At 48.4% G+C, this 20,414-nt stretch overlaps 1 protein-coding gene across 6 annotated transcripts in view; it reads right to left on the reverse strand.

The window, feature by feature from the left end:
- TYRO3 (TYRO3 protein tyrosine kinase) overlaps nt 1-20,381 on the reverse strand; it is a 40,576-nt gene extending 20,195 nt beyond the window's left edge. For 2 of the 6 annotated variants that reach the window (XM_083837662.1, XM_083837661.1), the window contains exons 1-7: nt 20,012-20,381; nt 16,985-17,168; nt 14,663-14,763; nt 10,298-10,468; nt 7,177-7,263; nt 2,933-3,048; nt 259-436 (exon numbers count right to left, since the gene is read on the reverse strand). In XM_083837662.1, the coding sequence (XP_083693788.1) occupies nt 259-436; nt 2,933-3,048; nt 7,177-7,263; nt 10,298-10,468; nt 14,663-14,763; nt 16,985-17,168; nt 20,012-20,366 (1,192 nt within the window). In that variant the 5' untranslated portion in view covers nt 20,367-20,381. Of the gene's footprint in view, nt 1-258; nt 437-2,932; nt 3,049-7,176; nt 7,264-10,297; nt 10,469-14,662; nt 14,764-16,984; nt 17,183-19,427; nt 19,991-20,011 lie in introns of those variants that run through there. The other 4 variants (XM_083837665.1, XM_083837663.1, XM_083837664.1 and 1 more) reach the window with 4 other exon arrangements.
- Between the last annotated feature and the right edge of the window lie 33 nt (nt 20,382-20,414).

A 20,414-nucleotide genomic window follows, 5' to 3' on the forward strand; every position in this document is an offset into this window, starting at 1 on the left:
CCTCGGGGAGCCAGTGGGACATACGCCCAGCATGCAGGAGCCCTGTGGCTGAATCAACTTGTTTCTCACATATCATAGCTTTTAAACACATTTGACTATGTATTACTATTTTATGCTAAGAGGCCCTTAGAGCAGAAAAGAAATCTGACAGCATAACCTCCCTTGCATTTTGGAATTAGTGAGGACTTCGGTCAAGTTTATCCTCTTCTCCTTTTTGGTTTGAGAACTATCTTCAGAACTTGGCTGCTATTTGCTTACCAAGCTCCAGGGTCTGGAAGTAAACCCTGTCTGTGAAAGGAGAGCTGCCCATCTCATTGCTGCACTGCACACGAACGCTGTAGTTGGTGGAGTGCTTCAGACCCTGCACACCATAGGCAAAGGGAGGCACGGGGGCAACTTCAGTGGAGACCTCCTGGCCATCTGGTGACTCAGCTACCTGTGCCAAGCATGAAACAGAGCAGTCTGTTACCATAAGCATATGAAAAACAATTCCACAGGGATACAGATATGGTATCAGTAACATTCAAAATACTGGAAAGGGAGCTGTTGAATAAGAATCATGAGCCATGCCTTTATTTGGCTAAGTAACATCACTCTTAACTGTAGCAGTATAGTGTTTTTCCACCAGCTGAAAATTCAGTTCCACATTTTAAAACATTTCCTTACTTATGTTAAATAACAACCAACCACAGAATTTTATTTCCTTTAGAGAAAACTAAATGCGCTTGTTGCTTTGAGTGCTAGCAGCTTGCTTCTGAGCCTTGTCTAACTTTGGGCAATGAAAATTGTTAATTAACTTCCCTGTTGCCTTGTGTCACTTCTTCCTCGAGTCCTTTTTCAGAAGTTTGTACATTTTCAGTCTTGCAGTGGATTAGAGACATGGCAGACACTGGTGGCTTGGTTCAACTGAACTGTCTCAAATCAAACAATGAGTTTTTATCACTCCTGCAACCCTTCTCTTCCCCCGCTCCTCCAAGTTCAGAACTTCTAAGCAACATGGATGTTAATTTAAATCTGGTATGACTGTGTGCTTTTAATGCACAGACAGGTTCAATGCTCCCACTTGCTTTTGTACCGACAATAGCAGAAATCTCTGCACAGCTCCTGGGTTGAGCCCGTCTTCTCAAGTGCATACAAAACAGCAAAGCTAGGAGTAAAAGCAAGATATACTGACAAAAGCAAAACACTCGTTGGGACTTTTCATTCTCTAAGATTATAGCAGTTTTCCCTCCCTGCCCTTCCACTTATTCCTGAACACACTTTTGGCTCACTGCTTTATTTGGCTGATAAAAAGAATGGTTCTCAAGTTTCCTTAATAGAAAAGCATATTGTTGTCATTATCAGTGTCCTCTAAAGCATGGGAAAAACAATCAGACCTTTGTGCAAAACCCTGTCACGCTGATGATGTGTTTTTGTTCACTAGTCGGAAGAGCAGGGGGTCTTGCATCTGCCCCCTTTATTCCCTGGAGCATGGCTCATGTTAACAGTGTGTGAGTACGTCAGTTTTCTGCCCCATCCCTCGCCGAAGCAATCTGTCTGTCTGAACAGGGTGCTCTCAGGGCACCCGCTGCAATGTCAGAGCGCCAAAAAAACAGGGCCAAGTCTTGCCCCCCCTGCCTCCTCCCCTCTCCACAAGGTTCCCAGCAGAAGGACAATTGCTCCCTCACTGGGAGCCAGGAGCGTGTGCATTTTCACATGGAAATGTGGGTCAGTGGCTCTCACAAAGTCAGAGCCATGGGAGAGGGAGGGAAGATGAACAGTGGCATTTCTGCCCCTGAAGACCCCCAGAGGGAAGGCAGCTTTCTGTCAGCAGAGAACGACCGCCAAGTTAACCTGCTCCCAGATCCAGATGCAGCGACTTTGTCCTCAGAAGAACAGGAAAAGTCTGCAAGGCTTAGAGGAGGGCGAGAGACTGCTGAGTGGACAGAAACCAAGCTGCTCTGATTCAGCCTCTTTTTCATATGTCCTTGTCCCCTCACACCCCTGCCAAAAGTGCAAGGAGGAACTCAAAACCCGGGGTGATTAGCACTGCTGAAGCTGATGAGCATGCAAACCAGAGGGAATAGGCTGCTCCAATTGGAGCTAGCTCAGCATTGTAAAACAGAGGAAGAAAGCCATTTTCAGCTGTGAACAAGAACAGAAGCAGCAACAAAAAGCAGAGACTGGGGCCAGCTATATTCAAGCATTCTTTCTGCCAGGGAGTTAAATCAGAACGATGGTTTCTTTTACTTAACATCAGACCACAAAATCTCTGGTTTCCTCTCCACCTCCCCAAATAAAAGAGGACTGACTGTAAGGAAATTAGCCAGGCTGCTTCCAGCATACCTTGTGTTTGTAATCCTTCCTCCTCTACATAGTTGGCAACTCCCCACAGGAATTCCTTTCCGGCTCACATTACTGCTGCAGTCAGGTGGGGAAAGCAAAGGGGCCCAACCCTTTATACTGACAGATAAATCCATGGGGAACGTGCCTAACTATGTTTGCACACTTGGTCGAGAAACCACCGCTTCTCTCGCACACTCGGTTACTGTTTGATCTGATTTTACAGTTTCGTGCATAGCTAACTTTGCCCAAAGTTAGACTCGCACCATTGCTTCCATGAAGCTAAAAGGTGTGGTTCCATTTTAAAAAGATCTTGAGCACTCAGCACCAGCTGGAACTCACCGATAACAGCACCCTTGATTTCCTTGGCAGAAGTGGTCTTCTGACAACAGAAGACTAATCAAGAATAAGAGGTAGTGCTTAATATTACTGTAAAACATGCCTAGCTTTGTCTAAAAAAGCCCAACCTGTCACTTGCCTCCCCCGTCTGCCTCTTTTCCTGTACTATCTCATGCCCTGCAAGCTCCTCGGGGAGGTGGCTCCAAGGAGCCCCACTCTTCACAGAGGGCAGGGGACAAAACTCAGAGGAGACGTTGCAGAGAGGCCGTACCTGAAGAGTGCAAGAGTGGAGAGGAGCGCGGCCATCAAACCCCGGCACCCAGACCACGCTGGCGTTGCTGCTGGTGACTTGGCTCACAGTCACATTGAGAGGCGGGAGAGGCATGGCTGTGAAGAAAACAAAGGCACTTTTCAGCATACACAGAACTGAGCAGGTATTCACATGGAAATGCGCAGAGGCTTGAGGCTAGAAATTATGCAATGAAATTGCTGGCAGAAACGGTACAATATCACATCTTTAGAGCATTGCTGACTGTTGTGAATGAAACTATTATCTTAGCATTGAACAGGCTATTCTCATCCATTCTTTAATAGTCCAGCACTCTTGCTCGATACACAGAAGCAGTGGTTGACCTCTTTGATAGCAGCACCAGTGGGTGATGCTCACACCTGCACTATTCGGCCCCCTTCCCTGCCCCCTCCATTGCAAAGCATGACCCAGCCCTGATTACACAACTGTCTGTGGACTTGCATTGTGAACCAAATCAGGCCTTGAAAATCCCTCCCCCAGTTCTCAGTCCGGCTCCAAACCAGCTCTGCCAGCACCAGCGGAAGGGTGTGTTGTTGCATGACCCCAATACCCCGCAGTCAGGGTTGCAGCAGCCTGCTCGGTGCCATGACAGTGCCGCCTCACGTGTCTGCCACTGACCCTCCTGCCGTGCCCAGGGACAGGGCCTGGATGGGGAACCATGCTCCTCCAGCCTCGGAGTTAATAAACTCAAAGGCACTCTGTTTGACAGAGAGGCACTTCGAGGCAAAGGGAGCGCGTATCATGTGGCTGGCACCACACTACCAATTAATGGCTGAGCCAGGAACGAAATCAGGGTTCTCAGACAGGCATTTAATCAGATGTTTGTGCTCCCTACTGTCACACAGCAGCACCAGAGCACGGCTCTTCTGCTCGCTCTGACCAGACACCTCCATCAGTGCAGGGGCCTCTAGGATTTCCTTGCATCAACAAAAGCTCATCAGCTCCCTTTTATAATGCTCAATACTTCCATTTGCCTTCTCTTTTTCTCCCAGTGCAATTTCACATAGTTACTTCATATTCTTCCTGATATATTCCTCATCATCTCTTTTTTTACTCCTGAGTCTGTTTTAATTTAAGCATCTCACTCCTAAAAAACTACCAGTTTCATAGACACCAACCTCTCCTCCGACCTTTTGAGCCTCTCTTAAAATCAAAGCTGCTGTACTGAGAAATTCTTCTCTATTGCTCCTCAACAAATTGTACCTTCAGGAGTCCTCTTTCAAAAACCCAAGGGGACTCAGGTCAAGGTTCTACATAAAGACCAAATTTTCCACCTCTCCTGGGCTATATTCAGTGAAAAGAAGAAGTGGAAAAGTAATTGCAAACCAGGAGTCCTCCAGCTGCAGCTCCTACGCTGCCAGAGAGCTCTGCCATCTCTCGCCATGCTGAGAACAGCCTCAGCATCTCCTCCACATGAGGCCACCTCGCAGGAGAAATGCTTAGACCCAAGCCCTCCCCCAGGTCTCCAAAGGGCCTGGAGGAGAGGATGGGGCAAGGAATAGATGATGCCACAGATTAACCCTATAAAGCCTTTGCTGTCCAGTAACTAGTTACTAGGATTCAAGGGCAGGGGGCTGCCACCCAGGCAAGAGCAGTGCACATGTGGGTGTGCATGCACACGTGGGGTGGCAGAGCACGGGGCTGGGACACAAGGTGGGCAATGAGTTCTTTGTGAGTTACCTTAGATTCTTCCATGTCTTGGTTTCTTTCCCTTTTGATCTTGGATATTCAGGTTCATAAGCTCTTTGAGGAGAAAAGAAGGCTGTTTTTTGCTTGCTTGGATATCACCAAAACATTGCCCTGAAGTCTTTATTTAGCTAACGTTCCCATGACTTTTGGGTTCAGCAATGTTATTTTCAACACCGGATTGTGTACCCAAAGGAGGCATGGGCTGTAATATCGGTGAGAATAATCAGCTGCTAAGACATCCATGCAGCAATGGAGACAGCCACTGAAGAGGCTAGCACCTTCCCGTATTTCTGCAATAGGCAGGAGGGATGGATGCACTTCCCCATCACATGCTGGAAAAAAACCAGAGTGGCTGTGGTTTCTGCTGTGCTGTGAAACACAGGATGTGACCCGCAGAGTCTCAGCTGCACCCACGAAGGAGAGCAAAGCCAGTCTGAAAACAGCAGCTTAAGCGTTAAGATAACGTGAGTTAACTTCCTCTGTGTTTGCAGAGTGCCTGGAACAATGGGGCTTTGTACACCGCTGGGGACTGTGGGCTACAATAACAGTAATTTTCTGCTTGGAGTACACCCAGCACATTGTGGGCACTACAGAGAATAGATAATGAACAACAGCAGCAAAGAAGAAATGCTAACAGTTTGTAAATGTCCTAGCAAAAATATTTGCCTCTGAAAACACAGAAGAAACAAATTGTTTAATAAATTGTAGAAAGACTTTAGTCTCCTCATTAGCAGATGGATCTGTGCAAGAGAGGAAAGCACTGACCACGGACGTACAGACAACTGCTCCCAGGAGTCATTTCATTCAATTCCACGTCTATAGGATCAAGGACTAAATGAACATTATCACCGTCTGCTCCTGTTCCTGCTGATGTTCTTACTGGGAAGCTTTGCCTGAACTTTGACAGAGGTTGTACTGGATCTTAAAGGCCTTTTTTTTTTTTTTTTTTTTTCTGCTATTTAAAAGAGCCTCATCGCTTCCCTACGTTTATAACTACTTTTTTAAACACATCTTTGAGCTATTACAGTTAGAACCAATAGGACTACTGCTCTGGACTCGACATTCAAAACCTGTTTTTATATCTACAGAAGATTTATATCTACAGAAGATGTCACATACTGGTGAAACGTCTGCCAAATCACTTAAATTCACTTTCCTCTGCTCAAAAGCATGCGCGCACACAGAGGCGTATGCTGGTGGTATGTCCTTCACAGACAGGTTGTGTGGATTCATTACCTGATGATTGCCCCTGAAGCATTTGGAGGACTTTTGGCAAAATATAATTGCTGGGAAATATGAAAATTGTGAGGCCTTTATCCCTTCATCTTATTAACGATTAAAAATGTGTTAACATCAAAAAAGAAAAAAAAACAAAACTTGTTCATGCCAAACATTATCTCAAATTATGGCTTTATGCAATTTTTAAAGCTTAATAGCTTTGCGAACTAAACTCTATCCCAGGATAAAAATATCCATACAAGATATATTCCACAATAACTAATTCCCCTGCGTAGACAAGCCTTTAAGGCAACAACTCCAAATGGTTTTAAATTAAGTTGTAAATCTTACTAGTCCAGCACACTGCATTCTTGGCATAGCAGTAACCACAACATTTGTCCTGAAGAAAAACACACCGTAGGAACGCTAGATCTACAGCTGGGTTTTAAGCTATACCTTAATGCGTACTAGCTAATACAACTCTGAATTTGATATAGACATAAGCGTTTGCTCTTATTCAGGCTGAGCAATAAGCTACTGCTTGGAACAAATTATTTTTGTGACACGTCTCTCTCCTGGAACTGATAATTATATCATTTAATGCGCGTTAAAGCACGACTAAAAATTCAAATGCAGAAGCATCCCAACATGAAGAGGAGGGGAAGAGCTGACTTCTCCGATTACCCCCCTGTTTCAGTCACCTGGATGCACAGAGGAAATGTGGCAGCAGCTTAGGGACTCCAAACAGCAGCTGCCCATGCAAGGGCTAGGGATTATTTGTTTTGAACAAGTTTCTAAAGGGGAAAGAACAAAAAAATAAGATCCATAAAGAACAGTGTGGATGAGTAGGTTTTACTGGCCACTGGTGATTGCCTTCCTTTCCTTTTTTCAGCATCTAATATGACGCCAACAGAAGCAAGCAGAAATAATGGCCTCTTTAGCTCTAACAAGACCCATCTATCTCCAAGCAGGAGAGATTTCCCCAGCTTTGGTTTAGATGATATCCAGCTACTTCTCTCACAAACAATTTGACTGCTCCGACTCTCTACATTTCAAGGAGAAACTGCTATTTGACATCATGTTTCCATTCCTGTATCAGATGCGTTTTATTCCCAGCAGCCTGGGATACGGCCCCGCACAGCAAGCAGGAGTTGCCAGAAGAGCACAAAGCATTATTTCAGCTGCTGGCAGCTCCAGCCAGTGCTGCTTGCTGGCAGCTTCGAGACAGCCCCTTGCATTAGGGAGCCCTTCCTTCCCTCCCCACAGAGCAAACCCATCTCCCGTGCCCATTCTCTCACCTTTAATTTGAACAGTGGCTGTCCGAGATGAAGACAATCCCTTTACGTTGTGAGCTTCGCAGGAGAACACTGTGCTTTGATTAATACCTGGAGGTTGGCCAAGAAAAGGAAAGGAAACACAAACAGCTATATAATCCAGCTCCAACCGTCGGCAGAATTTCAATTGCGTGACATCCAGCTCATGCTGCACAGGCAGTTGGAGGGCTGAGCTGGGTGCCAGTCAAAGGCACGTGGATTTCAATGTAATTAATGTGCCAACCACATTTTTAATGGAGAGTGTGTGGCAATGTAGAAGAGCTTCCCTTGGAGCTTCAGAAAGCACTGAAAAAGAAGGATGAACCTGGCAGAACAGCAGATCACAGCACTCAGTTCGGAGATGTCCCTTTCTCGCGTGCTGGCAAGCTTCCTTGGAGCAAGGACCATGCAGAACCACGGGTTTGTACAACCCATCAGCACCCCGGAGCTCAGCTTGCCACCTGAGCACCTCTGCAACCTGAAGCACAGCCACCTGGTAGCTGGGCTGGGAGCCCAAGCAGACTTCCAACCAAATATTGCAGGCTTCGAGCTAATGCCCACCTGTCCCTTGCCTTTCATCCAACTTTTGGAGACAAGCAAAGGAAATGGAAGCAAAATGCTACTGCATCTGCATGGAGGCACTCTCCAGGGGTGATTCACTACAAGGGATGGTTATGCACCCTCTCTTTTGTGAGCATCTGTCCATCTGAAGGGCCTGAACATGGCATCATACTGATGCCCAGCTGCGCCAAGGTGCATATTGGCATTGTTAATTAATCATGACTGGGACACATTTGCAAAGCTGCCTGGAGAGGTGTGGCCAGCATCCGTTTTCACTCCGCTGGGCTCTATCTGAGAAAAGCTAAGGGTTGGCCCACTATGGGCATGCAGTTCAGGAGGCAAAAGGTCTCTTGGAACTGCAGGAAGTAGCTTGCACAGTGTCCATCTTTGCCTTTCGATTCATCTTCCAAGAGCCTGCAGTTGACAGCACTGCAAAGAAGGTGTACTGAAGGAGAGGAGGGACTGCCATAAAACAAAAGAGTAAAACATTTTGGCACCATCCACTCACCCCAGTGAACCAGAGGAAAAGGCTGTCAGTGGGCAGCAGAGCAGAGGAGCACCTGATGCACGAGGCACTCCCAAAAGACAGAAGCAAACACAGTCCTGCCCTGAGGAAAACGCAAAGTACACCACAAGCTAAGAACCCCTTGCTCTCCAGCACCATTGTCAGCACTGCTTTCCAAACACAATAGCCCTTTTACCAAACTGACTGCTTGCTGAACAAAGGTTTGCTTTCTGGCTACTACTTTATCATTTTCTTCAGGATTTGATACTTTCTTTAGCTAGCAATGCCTGACCAACCGTAATTTTGACATGCCTTGGCAATCTGACCGTGCAGCTTGTGTTCTCCTACATGTTCTCTATGGCAAAGAAAAGATCCACCCAAGGAACATCCCAAAAAGCACTACAGAGTTATATTTCTAAGTTATCCAGAAAAGAGTTTCCATGCTAGAAAACTATTAATTTTGTGTTCTTCCCCCGATTAAATAAAATGAAATGCTAGCACCTGAGTGCATTATAGATGAGCACTCTTCTGCAAGACAGGGTTGGGCATCTCAGCTCCATCAGCACCTGCTGAAGCCGTGTACAAGAGAGGCACAGGTCCTCTTGTCACTAACAAACAGCTGCACACATCCCCGCTTAATTCTCAGAACAATATTATCCCTAACCAGCAAGGGCTCCTATCTATCTGGAGTGGAAGAGAAAAGGACAAACAAAGGTGCTGGTGAGGAAAATATATAATACCAGTCTATTTGGAGAGTCACTAGGAGCAGCTGCCCTTCTTCAGGCCCCCACATCACTGCTCTACAATGACAAAAATTTTGTGAGGCACCGTGGGGATGAGTTCAGGGGAGGGAGGGAGACCTTTTCTTGTTATCGTCTTTCCCCTCTCCATTATGTGTCTTTTCAGTTTTCATTTCAACTGGCAGATTCTATCATAAGGGAGCAGTTTTCATTTCCAACTTTGAACAGCACCCAGTGGCTATGTAAGAGAGGGAGCAGATGATAAAACCATCGCAAATCACAAACCAAGTTTTGATTTACATACAAATTAGGTTTAAAGGGAAGGCTTAATAGAATTGGATAGCTTGAAGGATGGCCAGAGATTTACAGAGAGAAACTCCCCCTGGGTGTAACTGTATTAACACTGAGGAAGAGGCCCCAGAGATGAATCTGAGTCGTAAAACCTAGCTAGTTCGAGTTTGACTCACAGCTGCTGAGACTAATAGCAGCAAAGAGAAGAAATATCACAAAGGTGTTGGAGAAGTAACTAGAATTAAGTTACCTTTACAAGGTAACAACAGGAATAGCTACAGTCAGTTCCCGGTAGGTGTATGTCATCCTTCCCTGAAAGCAGGCTGAGGAGAGGCCCAAATACCTACTGCCTCCTGAGGTCTCCAGCTGATGCTGGGGGGAAGGCAGTCTTACCATCATGTGCTAGCACCCACTCTGGGGCAAACCTCAGTCTCTGAGGATATCAACCAGCCCACTTTAGCACCAATACAAATGGCCTAGAAGCGTCAAACAATTACATGAGGTGGTCAGGTTTTAGTGATAAGAGCATCCAGCAAGCCTACAAGACCAGAGCAGGGGAGGAGAGCAGAAAGCAGTGTGGGATGTGGCTGTGCATGGGGGCAGGAGGTGGCATCTGTTACATGCAAATGCTTTTAGGTTTCTAAGCCAAAAGTCACCAAGAGAGTCATTTACTAAAGCCATAAACACACCCCATGAGGTAGAATAACAAAAGAGGGACCCAATGCATCACCTGTCCAGTAGCATCTTTACCACGGTGCCAGCCCCACCCAAGCTCTGCAAAGCCTGCATGCCTCAAGCCAGCAAAAAAATACACTGGGCTATAAGCATCCCTTGAGATGATCTGCCTTCATACGTGATCATGTATGACAGTCTGTGCTTTCAAGGTGCAGTCAAAGACTGTTCCCGCACTATGTGGCTACCCAGTGTCACTAGGCATGAGCAGAAGAGAGCTCTCCCTCTCCACGCTTCTGATGCTCAAAGTGATCCCCTGCATTGGCAGTAGCCTTACCTGACACATTTAGGATGGAGGGGGAGATGTCTGGAAGCCCCACTCTAGAGTCTCCCATCCACCAGACAATTGTCACTGGTTCAGGGGGACCAACAGCAGCACAGGCCATATGAAATGGGGCATTAGGGGACACGGATACATCCTCAGGTTCCACAGTAAAGTAGGGTACACCTAGAAAAGCAACAGACAAGTGATAATAACTTGAGAGGCTCCTCCTGTCTCTGTTTGTTACCACTAATACCAGTGCCCAACACTGGACACCCATCTGTCCTGCCCCTATACCTAATCTGACTCTGTCCAAGCCCTTCACAAAATAAACCAGATTACCTTGGGATGTGAATGACCACACACTCCCACTACAAGTCAGTGAGAACAGAGTGCTTTCTTCCTAAAATGCCTTCGAAAAGACTCTTTCACTGAGTCTCCTTTAAAACTCCCCTATAAAGTAGCCTTTAACAGCAGAATTTGCTCAACTTTTCAGTTGAGAAATTGGAGTTTAAGGAGGAAGCAGTCAGTATCTGTAGCTGTGTCTGCCACCACTTTTAAAGGACACCTAACCCAGCTGCAGGTACTTCTTGCCATGCATTAAAAACTGAACTTTGTAAACACGCTGAACTAGCTGCTGTGACAAACCCATGAATGAGGAAAGAATTCCCCTGGTGAGAGGCAGGGATCACTTACACTCTCTCTGCATAATCTAATTGAATGGAGCAGCTGCCCAGCATGCTCAGCACCGAGAGAACCAGGCTGCCCTGAAATTAGGGGTAATTTGTTACAGAGCTAACACGGACACAGCTCTCTCAATAAGTATCTGTTTGCTGCAGTGGCAAAATTCCTGTTTGGTGCAACAGGCCTTGGATCAGACCCACAGGGAGCTGCAGTGCTGCTACCTCAGGTCTTCTCTCAACTGGTAAGAGTTAATGGAGCTCAGCACATCAAAACGTGTGGTTTCTCTTACAGGCAATGCCAAGCCTCTGGTGGTTTCAGTGCTCCCACCTAGTTGCACAAAGTTTCAGCAGCCGTCAGTATCAGTGCTGACCGTGCAGACCAGTTGACACCCACTTCTGGTAACTGCTGGAGGAACCAAGGCCTGAAGAAATGCTGGGCTCCTTTTAAACTCAAGCACAGCTGCCAATGACTGTCTAAACCAAAACAAGAAATAAGATAACCTCAGCTGGAGAAAATGTTTGGAAAACTGCTGATTTACCACTTCACAGAAAGAGGAACCAGCGATACTGGGCATTCACATGCTTCAGGCACACTGTCTGTCCTTGGCCACGGAGACGACAGGCCCGAGTGGCTCCAGCTGCCATGGCACATGCTGAGCACCCCCAAAAGCAGGCAATTAACGTTGGTGCTGAAACATGGATTTAGGAGCCTAATGCTTGACATTCCCCCTGCACTCGGACTGGAAGTGGTGTCCTCAGTCTTTTACTGAGGCCACTGTTTGCATTTTTTAGGTGGCAGTTTATCTGTGCCCTCCTCTCCTCCTTGCCACTTGTCCCTTTAGAGTGGCAGGTAAATGAAAAAAAGCTAACATAGGTCTAGAAATAGGTCACCCAGCAATGACAGCGCCTATCCGTACAAAGGCTAACGCTCAGGACAGGTATATCCATCATGATTCATTGCTGGTTTCTGCTTACATGCTTTGCTTTATTTTTTTATTGCAGTCCTACTTAAACAGTAAAAGTGAACAAACTTTCCAAATACCAGCTGTGACACCTCCACCTGCTTTGACCTCCTTTTCTAAGGAAGGCCCAAGGGGAAAATACCAGCGTCTCTTCTACCCGTGAGCTGGATCCCTGCCTGCTGTCCCTTTGCCATGGTACCCGAGGTAACCTTTCAGGAGGATCCTGCCCAGCTCGGCAGGTTTTCTCACTTTAGGAGCAACTAACCAGACCAGACAAGACCACAATTAAAAACTCTTGTAGTTCAGGGTGTGCAGCTGACTCATCCAGCTCAGGAACTTGCACTACCCCGTCAGGATGTTACCTGGACACCTTGCAGTCTGTGGCACGTTTACCCTCCTAGTTCCTGGTGCAAGCGGCAAGTGCCAGCACCCACACCTCACAGATGCACCATGGAAGCAGTGAGCTGCCAACAGCCAGGAAAGCAGAGGCAAAATAGGGAAATGAGCCTGTGTATTCCCTGTTCCAAGCCGTCTTCCATATCCTTCCCACAGGGACGGCCTTTTTCTACAGCTCAGTTTTCAGACAGCATTAAGGAGACATGTCCACGTGGGTTGGGCTGGTGTGCTGACTCCGTAGCCACAACAAGGGCCAGCAGCCCCAGGGGCCAGCCCCACAGCCAGGGGTGTAATTTCAGACAAAGTTCTGTAAGAGAGATAATCTTCGTTTTCAGATGGTCCCACTCTGCAGCGTGCCTCTTGGATTACATCTCCAGGCATCGAACACTATCATGTTCTTGGTAAGGCCAGAATCTAGTTTCTAAATCAGAAATAGTTTCAAAGTTTTTTTTTTTTCTTCGTAAATTCTGAGGAGTTTTTCATAAGATCAAACATTTTAGTGGTATCACAGGCACAGTTCAAATACCATTGATACAACTTCTGCTTAGCTCACTTTGAGTGAGATACCAATAGCCTATGCTTGTGTTGTACGGTATACTTGAAGGGTGTCAACACCTACCAAGGGCTGCAGGAGACGAAGGCAAACATCCCCTCTCAGCCAAAGAGAACAATTGCTATAAAAACAGCAAATAACTTCTAGACAAAGCTGGTATGCCCAGGGAAGAAATACATACAGAGATAACAGTGCTGGTGGGACTGATAGGCTTTTGCATTCCCTAGTTTTCTTATGCTAACTGCTGATAGCTTTTTTTTTTAATCCACCCCTTATCACTACTTGTTAATTTTTATTTTTTCCCCACTGAGTCCCATCTCACATGACTACACGCTCAGTTCAGGTTTAACTATCTTCTGTCATACTTGCTTTTCTCTTAAAATGACCAGTTACATTTTTAACTTATGGTTCTGTTGTAAGCCTTGGCCTTCATTTTCAGAACTCCCCCTTATCTAGCTGCAACTGTTTTTTGTGACTTTGTTATTTTTTGCCTGCACTACCCAGAAGGGCTCCTTTGTTTTTGAGATTGCTTAGCACACTGAGCTACCCAATCACTTCTAATGCACCCAACATGCAAATGCAGCCACCTCTGGAGGGGGCCATGGTAATTGGAATAAAAATAGAAACCTGCACAAAAGAAAATTTTACGCTGTAAACAGTGTTCTCCAGATGAAACTGCACCTGAAATTTTAGGTGGATGAAACCCTGGAACTCACGGAAGACAGAAGGTAAGCATTCCTCCTCCCACGAGGACTGCTACAAATATTTCCATGGCTCTGGATGAGTGAGACCTGTGCTGTAAAAATGTCACCCAAACCAAACCACCTCCTGAGACACACAACCCATGTCCCCTCTTCAAGAGCACCAATTCAGCTCTGGCCCAAAATATTACCAATTACATCCAAAAATCCAGCTCTTGCTGCAAATACACCGTCCCTCTCAACTGTCTCACCAAATATTACACTATCCCAGTACTACCAGCTTCTGAGGATCTAAAATGATCATGGGTCAAGGGAAATGAAACTAGAGGCAATGAGAAGCCATCAATCCACTCTGCCTTGGGTAACTTTTGGACAATCACCTACAATTTCCTCTTTATCAGACAAGACTAGGCAAAACAGTGCAACATGAACAGTCATGGCTGTGAGGCACTGATGTATAACACTTCTACTGAAACTCTCAAAATCAGGCTAAAGCTGTACTTTGCCCTCAAAGAATTGTTTGACCGATACATAGAAACAGCTGTGGCCCTGCCTTGAGAAGAGGGTTGTACGAGATGATTCTCATGGATCCCTTTCAACCTAAACCGTCCCGTAATTGTATGAATTGTTTAAAGATCAAAGCAACAGTGGATTGAGGGGCTGGAAGGAAATGTGTGTGCATGAAAGTGTTGCCCAGAGAAGCTGTGGATGCCCCATCCCTGTTGGTGTTCAAGGCCAGGTTGGATGGGGCCTTAGCCAACCTGGTCTAGTGGGTGGCATCCCTGCCTATGGCAGGGGGATCGGAGGTAGATGATCTTTAAGGTCCACTCTAACCCAAGCCATTCTATGAAACAATCTTTCACTTGCTTCCCAATGTGCCAAAATAAATCCAGAAGGCTAACACACTGACAGCTCCTTTCCTTGAAGCTACGCTCCTATCATTTCTTATCTGCCCTATAGTGATCTCACTGCAGTTATCAGGAATGATTCAGAGCTAAGAGGCCTGTCACTTCCACCTCACTTCCACCTACGGTATATTGGTGGGTCAACCCTGAAAGGAAACCAGCACTACTACTACTCCTTACCTTCCACTATGAGCCACACTTGCTGTGATTCTTCCTTCTTCCCCCCGTTCTCAACCTGGCACCAGTACTTCCCAGAATCTGTCCGCTCGACGGATTTCAAGCTGAAAAAAGTCAAAAGCCATATCGATATTTTACGTGGATAAAGCATGTTTTTGCCCCAAAGGACCCTCCAGCATTTGACAAACCAGATGCACGGACAACACCCACTGAAATGCCGCCAGCCCTAGGGAGGAAGGCAAAGCCAGCCAGCACAAAGCACGCGGCAAAGCAGTGGAGAAAGGAGGCTCCTCTCTAGGGCGGATGGAAAGAATCCTCAGCAGAGCAGACAGCCTTCCTCCAAAATGTGCTCGCAGGAAACCCGTAATTTGTCCTTTGAGAGTAGGAAGGGGTTGCTCATCTCCTTGACTCTGAATTGTGACTCTAGCTGGTCTTCAAGAGCTGCATCTTAGCCTACAGCGCCCGAGCTAGTGGGAAACTCCAAATCACATGCTTCCAACGAGCCTGAATGTTTTGCTTTGGTTAGGTGATAGGACTGCCTCATATGGGAATAAATGGGTCAGAAGAGGTCCCCTCTCATTTCAACTGTGCTTAGTGTTATTCTTATCCTAAGAGCATTTCACACCGCAAAACTACTTGGGCCTTTCGGTTGGTGATTTCAAAGGGGTTATGCTGGCGTCCAGCACAGGGCCTCACACCACAAACCATTCTACCCGTTCTACATCCTCCCTTGCTCAGCAACAACTCTCCTTCTGAGAAGATGCATTCAAGCAAGGGAAAGCAGTCACAGGGACTGAGCAGTTCAGCAGAGAAATTCTCTTCCTCATTCCACCACTGGGTATCTGCGGTACGTCAAGTGTCTCTAAGAGCATGAGGTGAATAAGGGCAGAATTTGGGACCAAAGCTACAAGTTCTCAGCTACCAAAGGCACCAGTGTGACTCTGAGTGCCCATCAATGTACAAATGCTAATTGCCCCCCCCCCCAGGATGCACAGCAGATTTGATGCTGGCTTTTCTAATGCTAGCAGTCCATCTTGGGGAAGGGGAGGAATTTCTCAGATGGAAGACTGAACAGGGAGAGCATTTGCTGAAATGCACAAAATGGTCCCGCTACAGCCTGATTTTCAGAGCTGTACCTTCAACAGGAATCAGCTGTCCTGCCCATCCAGCCGCATGTTCTGAAACAGCGATTGCAGTGGAGAGTCACACAGCGGGTGGTAGAAATGATCACTTTAGTAGGAGAAAGGAAAAAGGAGAGAAATATGGACACATCTGGATTTAGCACCCTAACTTAGCCCTGGGGCTGCAGGAAGTTCTCAGTGGAGAAAAACAAGATGTGAGAAGACTGACAGTGGCAAAGCAGAAAAGGGAGAAGTAAATGATATAGATTCAAGACAAACTGTTTCCACAACATAATGTTATGCAACAGTTTTGCTAGGCACCGATTTTTTTCCTACCAGAACATTTATTACAGACAGGCTCTATCACAGAGACTTCTAGTTGCTAGAATAGGAGACTCCATGCAACGGCAAGCCAAGAGACCTAAGAGGAGATGAAGCCTGAGCTCACAGAAGAGTGATTCTCAGCCAGTCAACGGTTTTGAGCCCTCACAGCGACGGCACGCTTGCTTGTACAAGCTCCTTTTATGCATAGATAGAGAGCCGGAGGAGAACCTTGGGTCTTGTTTAGCCTGCTACTTCCAGAACTCACCGACATCCACCTTCTGCTGCAGTAAGGGCAGAGAGAGCTGCTTTGCAGAAGGGAATTTGTGAGCCTCTGAGCAGGGCAGGCTTCATATCACTTGGCGTAAATGTATAGGGAAAGTTTCTGCAAAATAATTTGGGGATGGTTCAGGTGCCAAATGCTCCTTCACAAAGAAAGGAAGGGGACGGAGTCCTGGGAGTGTCATTTCAATTAGCAAGCCTCATCCCTCAGGCAGACTGACAGCTCAAGAGAGAAAGAGAGCAGAATGAGTACGAGAGAGAAAACCTACACATCAGACCTTAGTCTTCCTGCTGCACAGCAGAGCAAGATGAACAAACACGGCAAGAACACATCCTTTCACCTTGCAGTCACGTCTCAAGCATCACAAGTGTTAGCAAAGCACCTGTCACCAGGGTAGTCAGAAAACCAATACGGCTCTAGTGCATCATCTCAGCCCTCAGTGGCTTCAGTTCTGCTCTCAGTTATGCCCTTGCCACACACTGAACTGCAGACCTGAGGACCCTGCCACGAAGAGGTCACCGCAGTTACATAGCTATAGCTGACAGCAGAAAATTGTGCAATAGATTCCATGATATTCTTCCTTCTCCGCATCTGTTGTACCTGAGGAAGCCGATCCAGTGCTCTTCATCTACTGGAATGTACACCTGGTCTACGCTTTGCACCACTGCTCCGTCCTTGATCCACAACATCTCGGGATCTTCCATTCCCTCGAGGCTGCAATTTAGTTTGACGGGTTGACCCTGGGACACCTTTAATTTGATTGGAGATCCTGTAAATTTCATACCTAAAAGAAAAATACTACTCCGCCCCACCCCCAGAAGAAGGGGGGTTGGAGTACAGCAAATTACTCCAAGTCGGTGGTCTGGAATTACATACCCTACTGGCACGCGCTGCAGAGAGGTCTGTGGGCCTCGCCTCTGCCTGCCTGTGCCTGCTAAGCAATAATCACAGGCAAGCACTGAAATCGCAATAGCTGCAGAGCGGTGGCAGCTCAGTCTGCACGCGGGGCTTTTCTCAACTCCGTGATCGCTCACGTAGCAGCGGGGTGAGCTTCTGCAGAGCAGTGCCCGGGCAGAGCCCACCACAAAGGCTGGGAGATTCGCCATGATCCGGCCATGCTGACCATGTTCTCAACGTGGTACCACACCTCCCTCTCGCATTTCAGCTACGGTGCTCCCGCACCGCTAAGAAATCATCGCACTTGCTCCATTGTATGCATTTGTAAAGAGCTGGGACACGAGAAAGAATCAATTATGCCATGTTATTCAGCGTACACGGTTCCTCTGCATTACAGAAAGCTTCCCTGCAATTTACAGAACCTGTGAAAGCAAAGCCTGTTCTACAGCACCTCGCCGAGGAGCAGAGATTTCTGTCGCGTGATGTGGGCGTGCACTCCAGCGAGCCTCCCTGGGTCCAGCCGAAGGACCACGCCGCACTCAGAGCCACGGAGCCGCGACTCCGAAGCAGCAGGACCCCAAAGCAGCAGGACCAGCACCAAGGGAGCTGCTCAGGTCCACACTGCCACAGATGCGATCGGAATCTGGCCCGGAGCATTGCTGTACGTGTGGGTGGATGGGGAGTGTTTCCCTCAAGCAGAAGTGAATCTATGGAATGTGTTACCATGAGAAAACACGGAAGCCAGCTGTATAAGCGCATTTTAGAAAGACAGCAAATAAAGGAGGAACCGGAGGATCAAAGGAGACCGTGGGAAAGCAGGAACGTGGAATATAAATGTAAACCTAGTTTTGTTAGGGAGAGTGGCCATTTCCTACGCAGTGGCACAGGACTGATAGACCAGAACAGGTTTTGCCCAGCTCAATATTAAGCCCTAGCAGTGGCTTCCGCATACTTCAGGGAAAAACACACACAAAAACAAAACAAAACAAAAACCCCAATTCCATCACTCCACTGCTCTGGTGCAGCCACAGATCACCACTGTGCATTCCAGCTTCGCCCCGGTCACTGGCCGGTCAGCTACAGGACGCCTTGCTACCCTACACAACATCACGTGTGAAATCCAGAGCGCCAAGTAAGCAGCCCTGTTGCTCTCGCGCTCTGTTACAGCCTGAGCAGTGACCAGACACGGAGACGCCCCGTGTCCCACTTCCCCCTCGCCAACACGCCACCCTCCCGCGGGGGCAGCAGCTCCCGCCGCCACCAGCACCCCGGGAGCAATCCCGAACACCGGCAGAAGGACTTTGTGCCTCTTTCTAACGAGATCCCCCAGCCTGTTCCCAGCTGGTGTCCAGCAATCGGTATTTCCGCCTGTCTGCCTGCTGCTGTTAATTCAGCACATTGACAAAAGGCACAGCAAAACTGGTAAGGCGATCGTTTTAGGTTAGTTGCTGCAGCTGGTTTGCTGGGCTAAGGATTTAATCACCTTGGGTGAGGATGATCTAATCTTGCATTACTTAACTCATCTGTAACACAAATTACACGTCCCAGTGCGTGCCAGAAAGCATCCTCCCTTCCACCACTCACAATATTGGAACAAAACATGAAAGCTTCACAGCAGCTCTCAGTATTACAGAAAACTAATGCAGCCAGGTTGCTAAAGGCACACGTAAATTGACAGACACTCTCATTACAGGTGCCTTAATGGAAAGGCAAACTACTTGGCTTTCCTCAGACTGCTCTGCTGAAGAGTTAGCCACAAATTAAACAATGAAGTGTCATTAGAGACCTTTTATGGTTTCAGTTCCCATACAAATTAATGCTGGAGGAAATTAATATACAGCAGGAGTGTTCAGCCTAAGTTGTAATTCTCCACGTTGCCTAATATAAGCCTTCTGTCAAGATCAACTGAAGGGAAGAAATACAAATCAGGTGGTTTTTTTTAATAAATTCACCAGTTTTTGACAAAATTCAGCTTTAGCTGCAGCGTCCCTTCCTGCAGGTATCTGGAAAAGGCTCATAGGAGGTCAACACTGATTTTAATTTCCACCTTTTCCTCCTTCCACTCTCCCACTCACGATTTCTCATCCGATAACGTTCTCGCCAGCACAAGGCACAATCTCGCCCAAATAGGTTCCCCCAAGCCTACCTGGAGCAGCCGCAGGAGCCGAGACGTACAGCTGGCTGCTCGGAAATACAATTACATCGCCCTTCTGGTCAGCCCCTTGTCAGACAGAAGGGACAGCAGCAGAGCGCGCCGCTTGCTTGTCGCGGTACGCAGCGGATCGCTTTGTTTTGCCTTTTCGCTCCTGCCACCTCGGAACGTTTCGAGCGCCGGGCGCAGAAGCGCGGTCCCGTGAAGTTATTTCTGGAGCGGGGACGGAGGGAGCTGCGGGAAGCCTTGCTGCTCCTCGGGCTCCTTCCGACGCCGGCCTGGCCGCCCGCTGCAGGCTGCCCGGCCTCCGCAGCCTCCCGGGGGGCTCAAACTTGGGAAACGGCGGCTCGGAAACGCGGCTGGGGAACGCACCGTGCCCGGCTTTCCCCCGGGCTGACCGGATCGCTGCCGCCGTGTGCGGGCAGGGCACCGAGCCTCGCCGCTGCCCCGCACCCGGGGCTCCCGGAGGTGCGGCTCCCGGCTCTGCCCGGCCTCCGCAGCCGGGGGCCGCCGAGCCCCGCGGCCACCTGTAGCCCGCCCCGAGCCCCCCCGTCCCCGGAGGGCCGCCAGCGCCTCACCTGCCGCGGCGGCGCCGTCCCGGAGCGCCGCAGCCCAGAGTCCCAGCAAGAGGAGGCGCGGCAGAGCCATGCCCCGCTTCAGCTCCATCGCTCCCGCACCACCATCGTCCCCCGGCCCCTCGGCTCCGCCGGGCTGCCCCGGGAGGCTGCGGGGAATCTCGAACTTCTTTCCGGCGGCGAGCAGCGGAGCGGTGCGGGCGCGGGCGCCGGTCCCGGTGCCGGGCGGTCTCCCCCTGCCGGCGCGCAGCCGCTCGGCGGCTCCTGGGCCGAGCCCGTCCCTCCGCCGCCGCCGCCTCCTCGGCCAGGAAATGGCGGTGCCGGGCGGCCGCGGCGCGCTGGGCTCCCCCTCTGACATCACGTCATGAATATGCAGCAGCGGCCCCCGGAGCCCAAAGTCGCCGCC

The sequence above is a fragment of the Anser anser genome, assembly GCF_964211835.1.
Source record: "Anser anser genome assembly, chromosome: 5".
Taxonomy (NCBI): Eukaryota; Metazoa; Chordata; class Aves; order Anseriformes; family Anatidae; genus Anser; species Anser anser.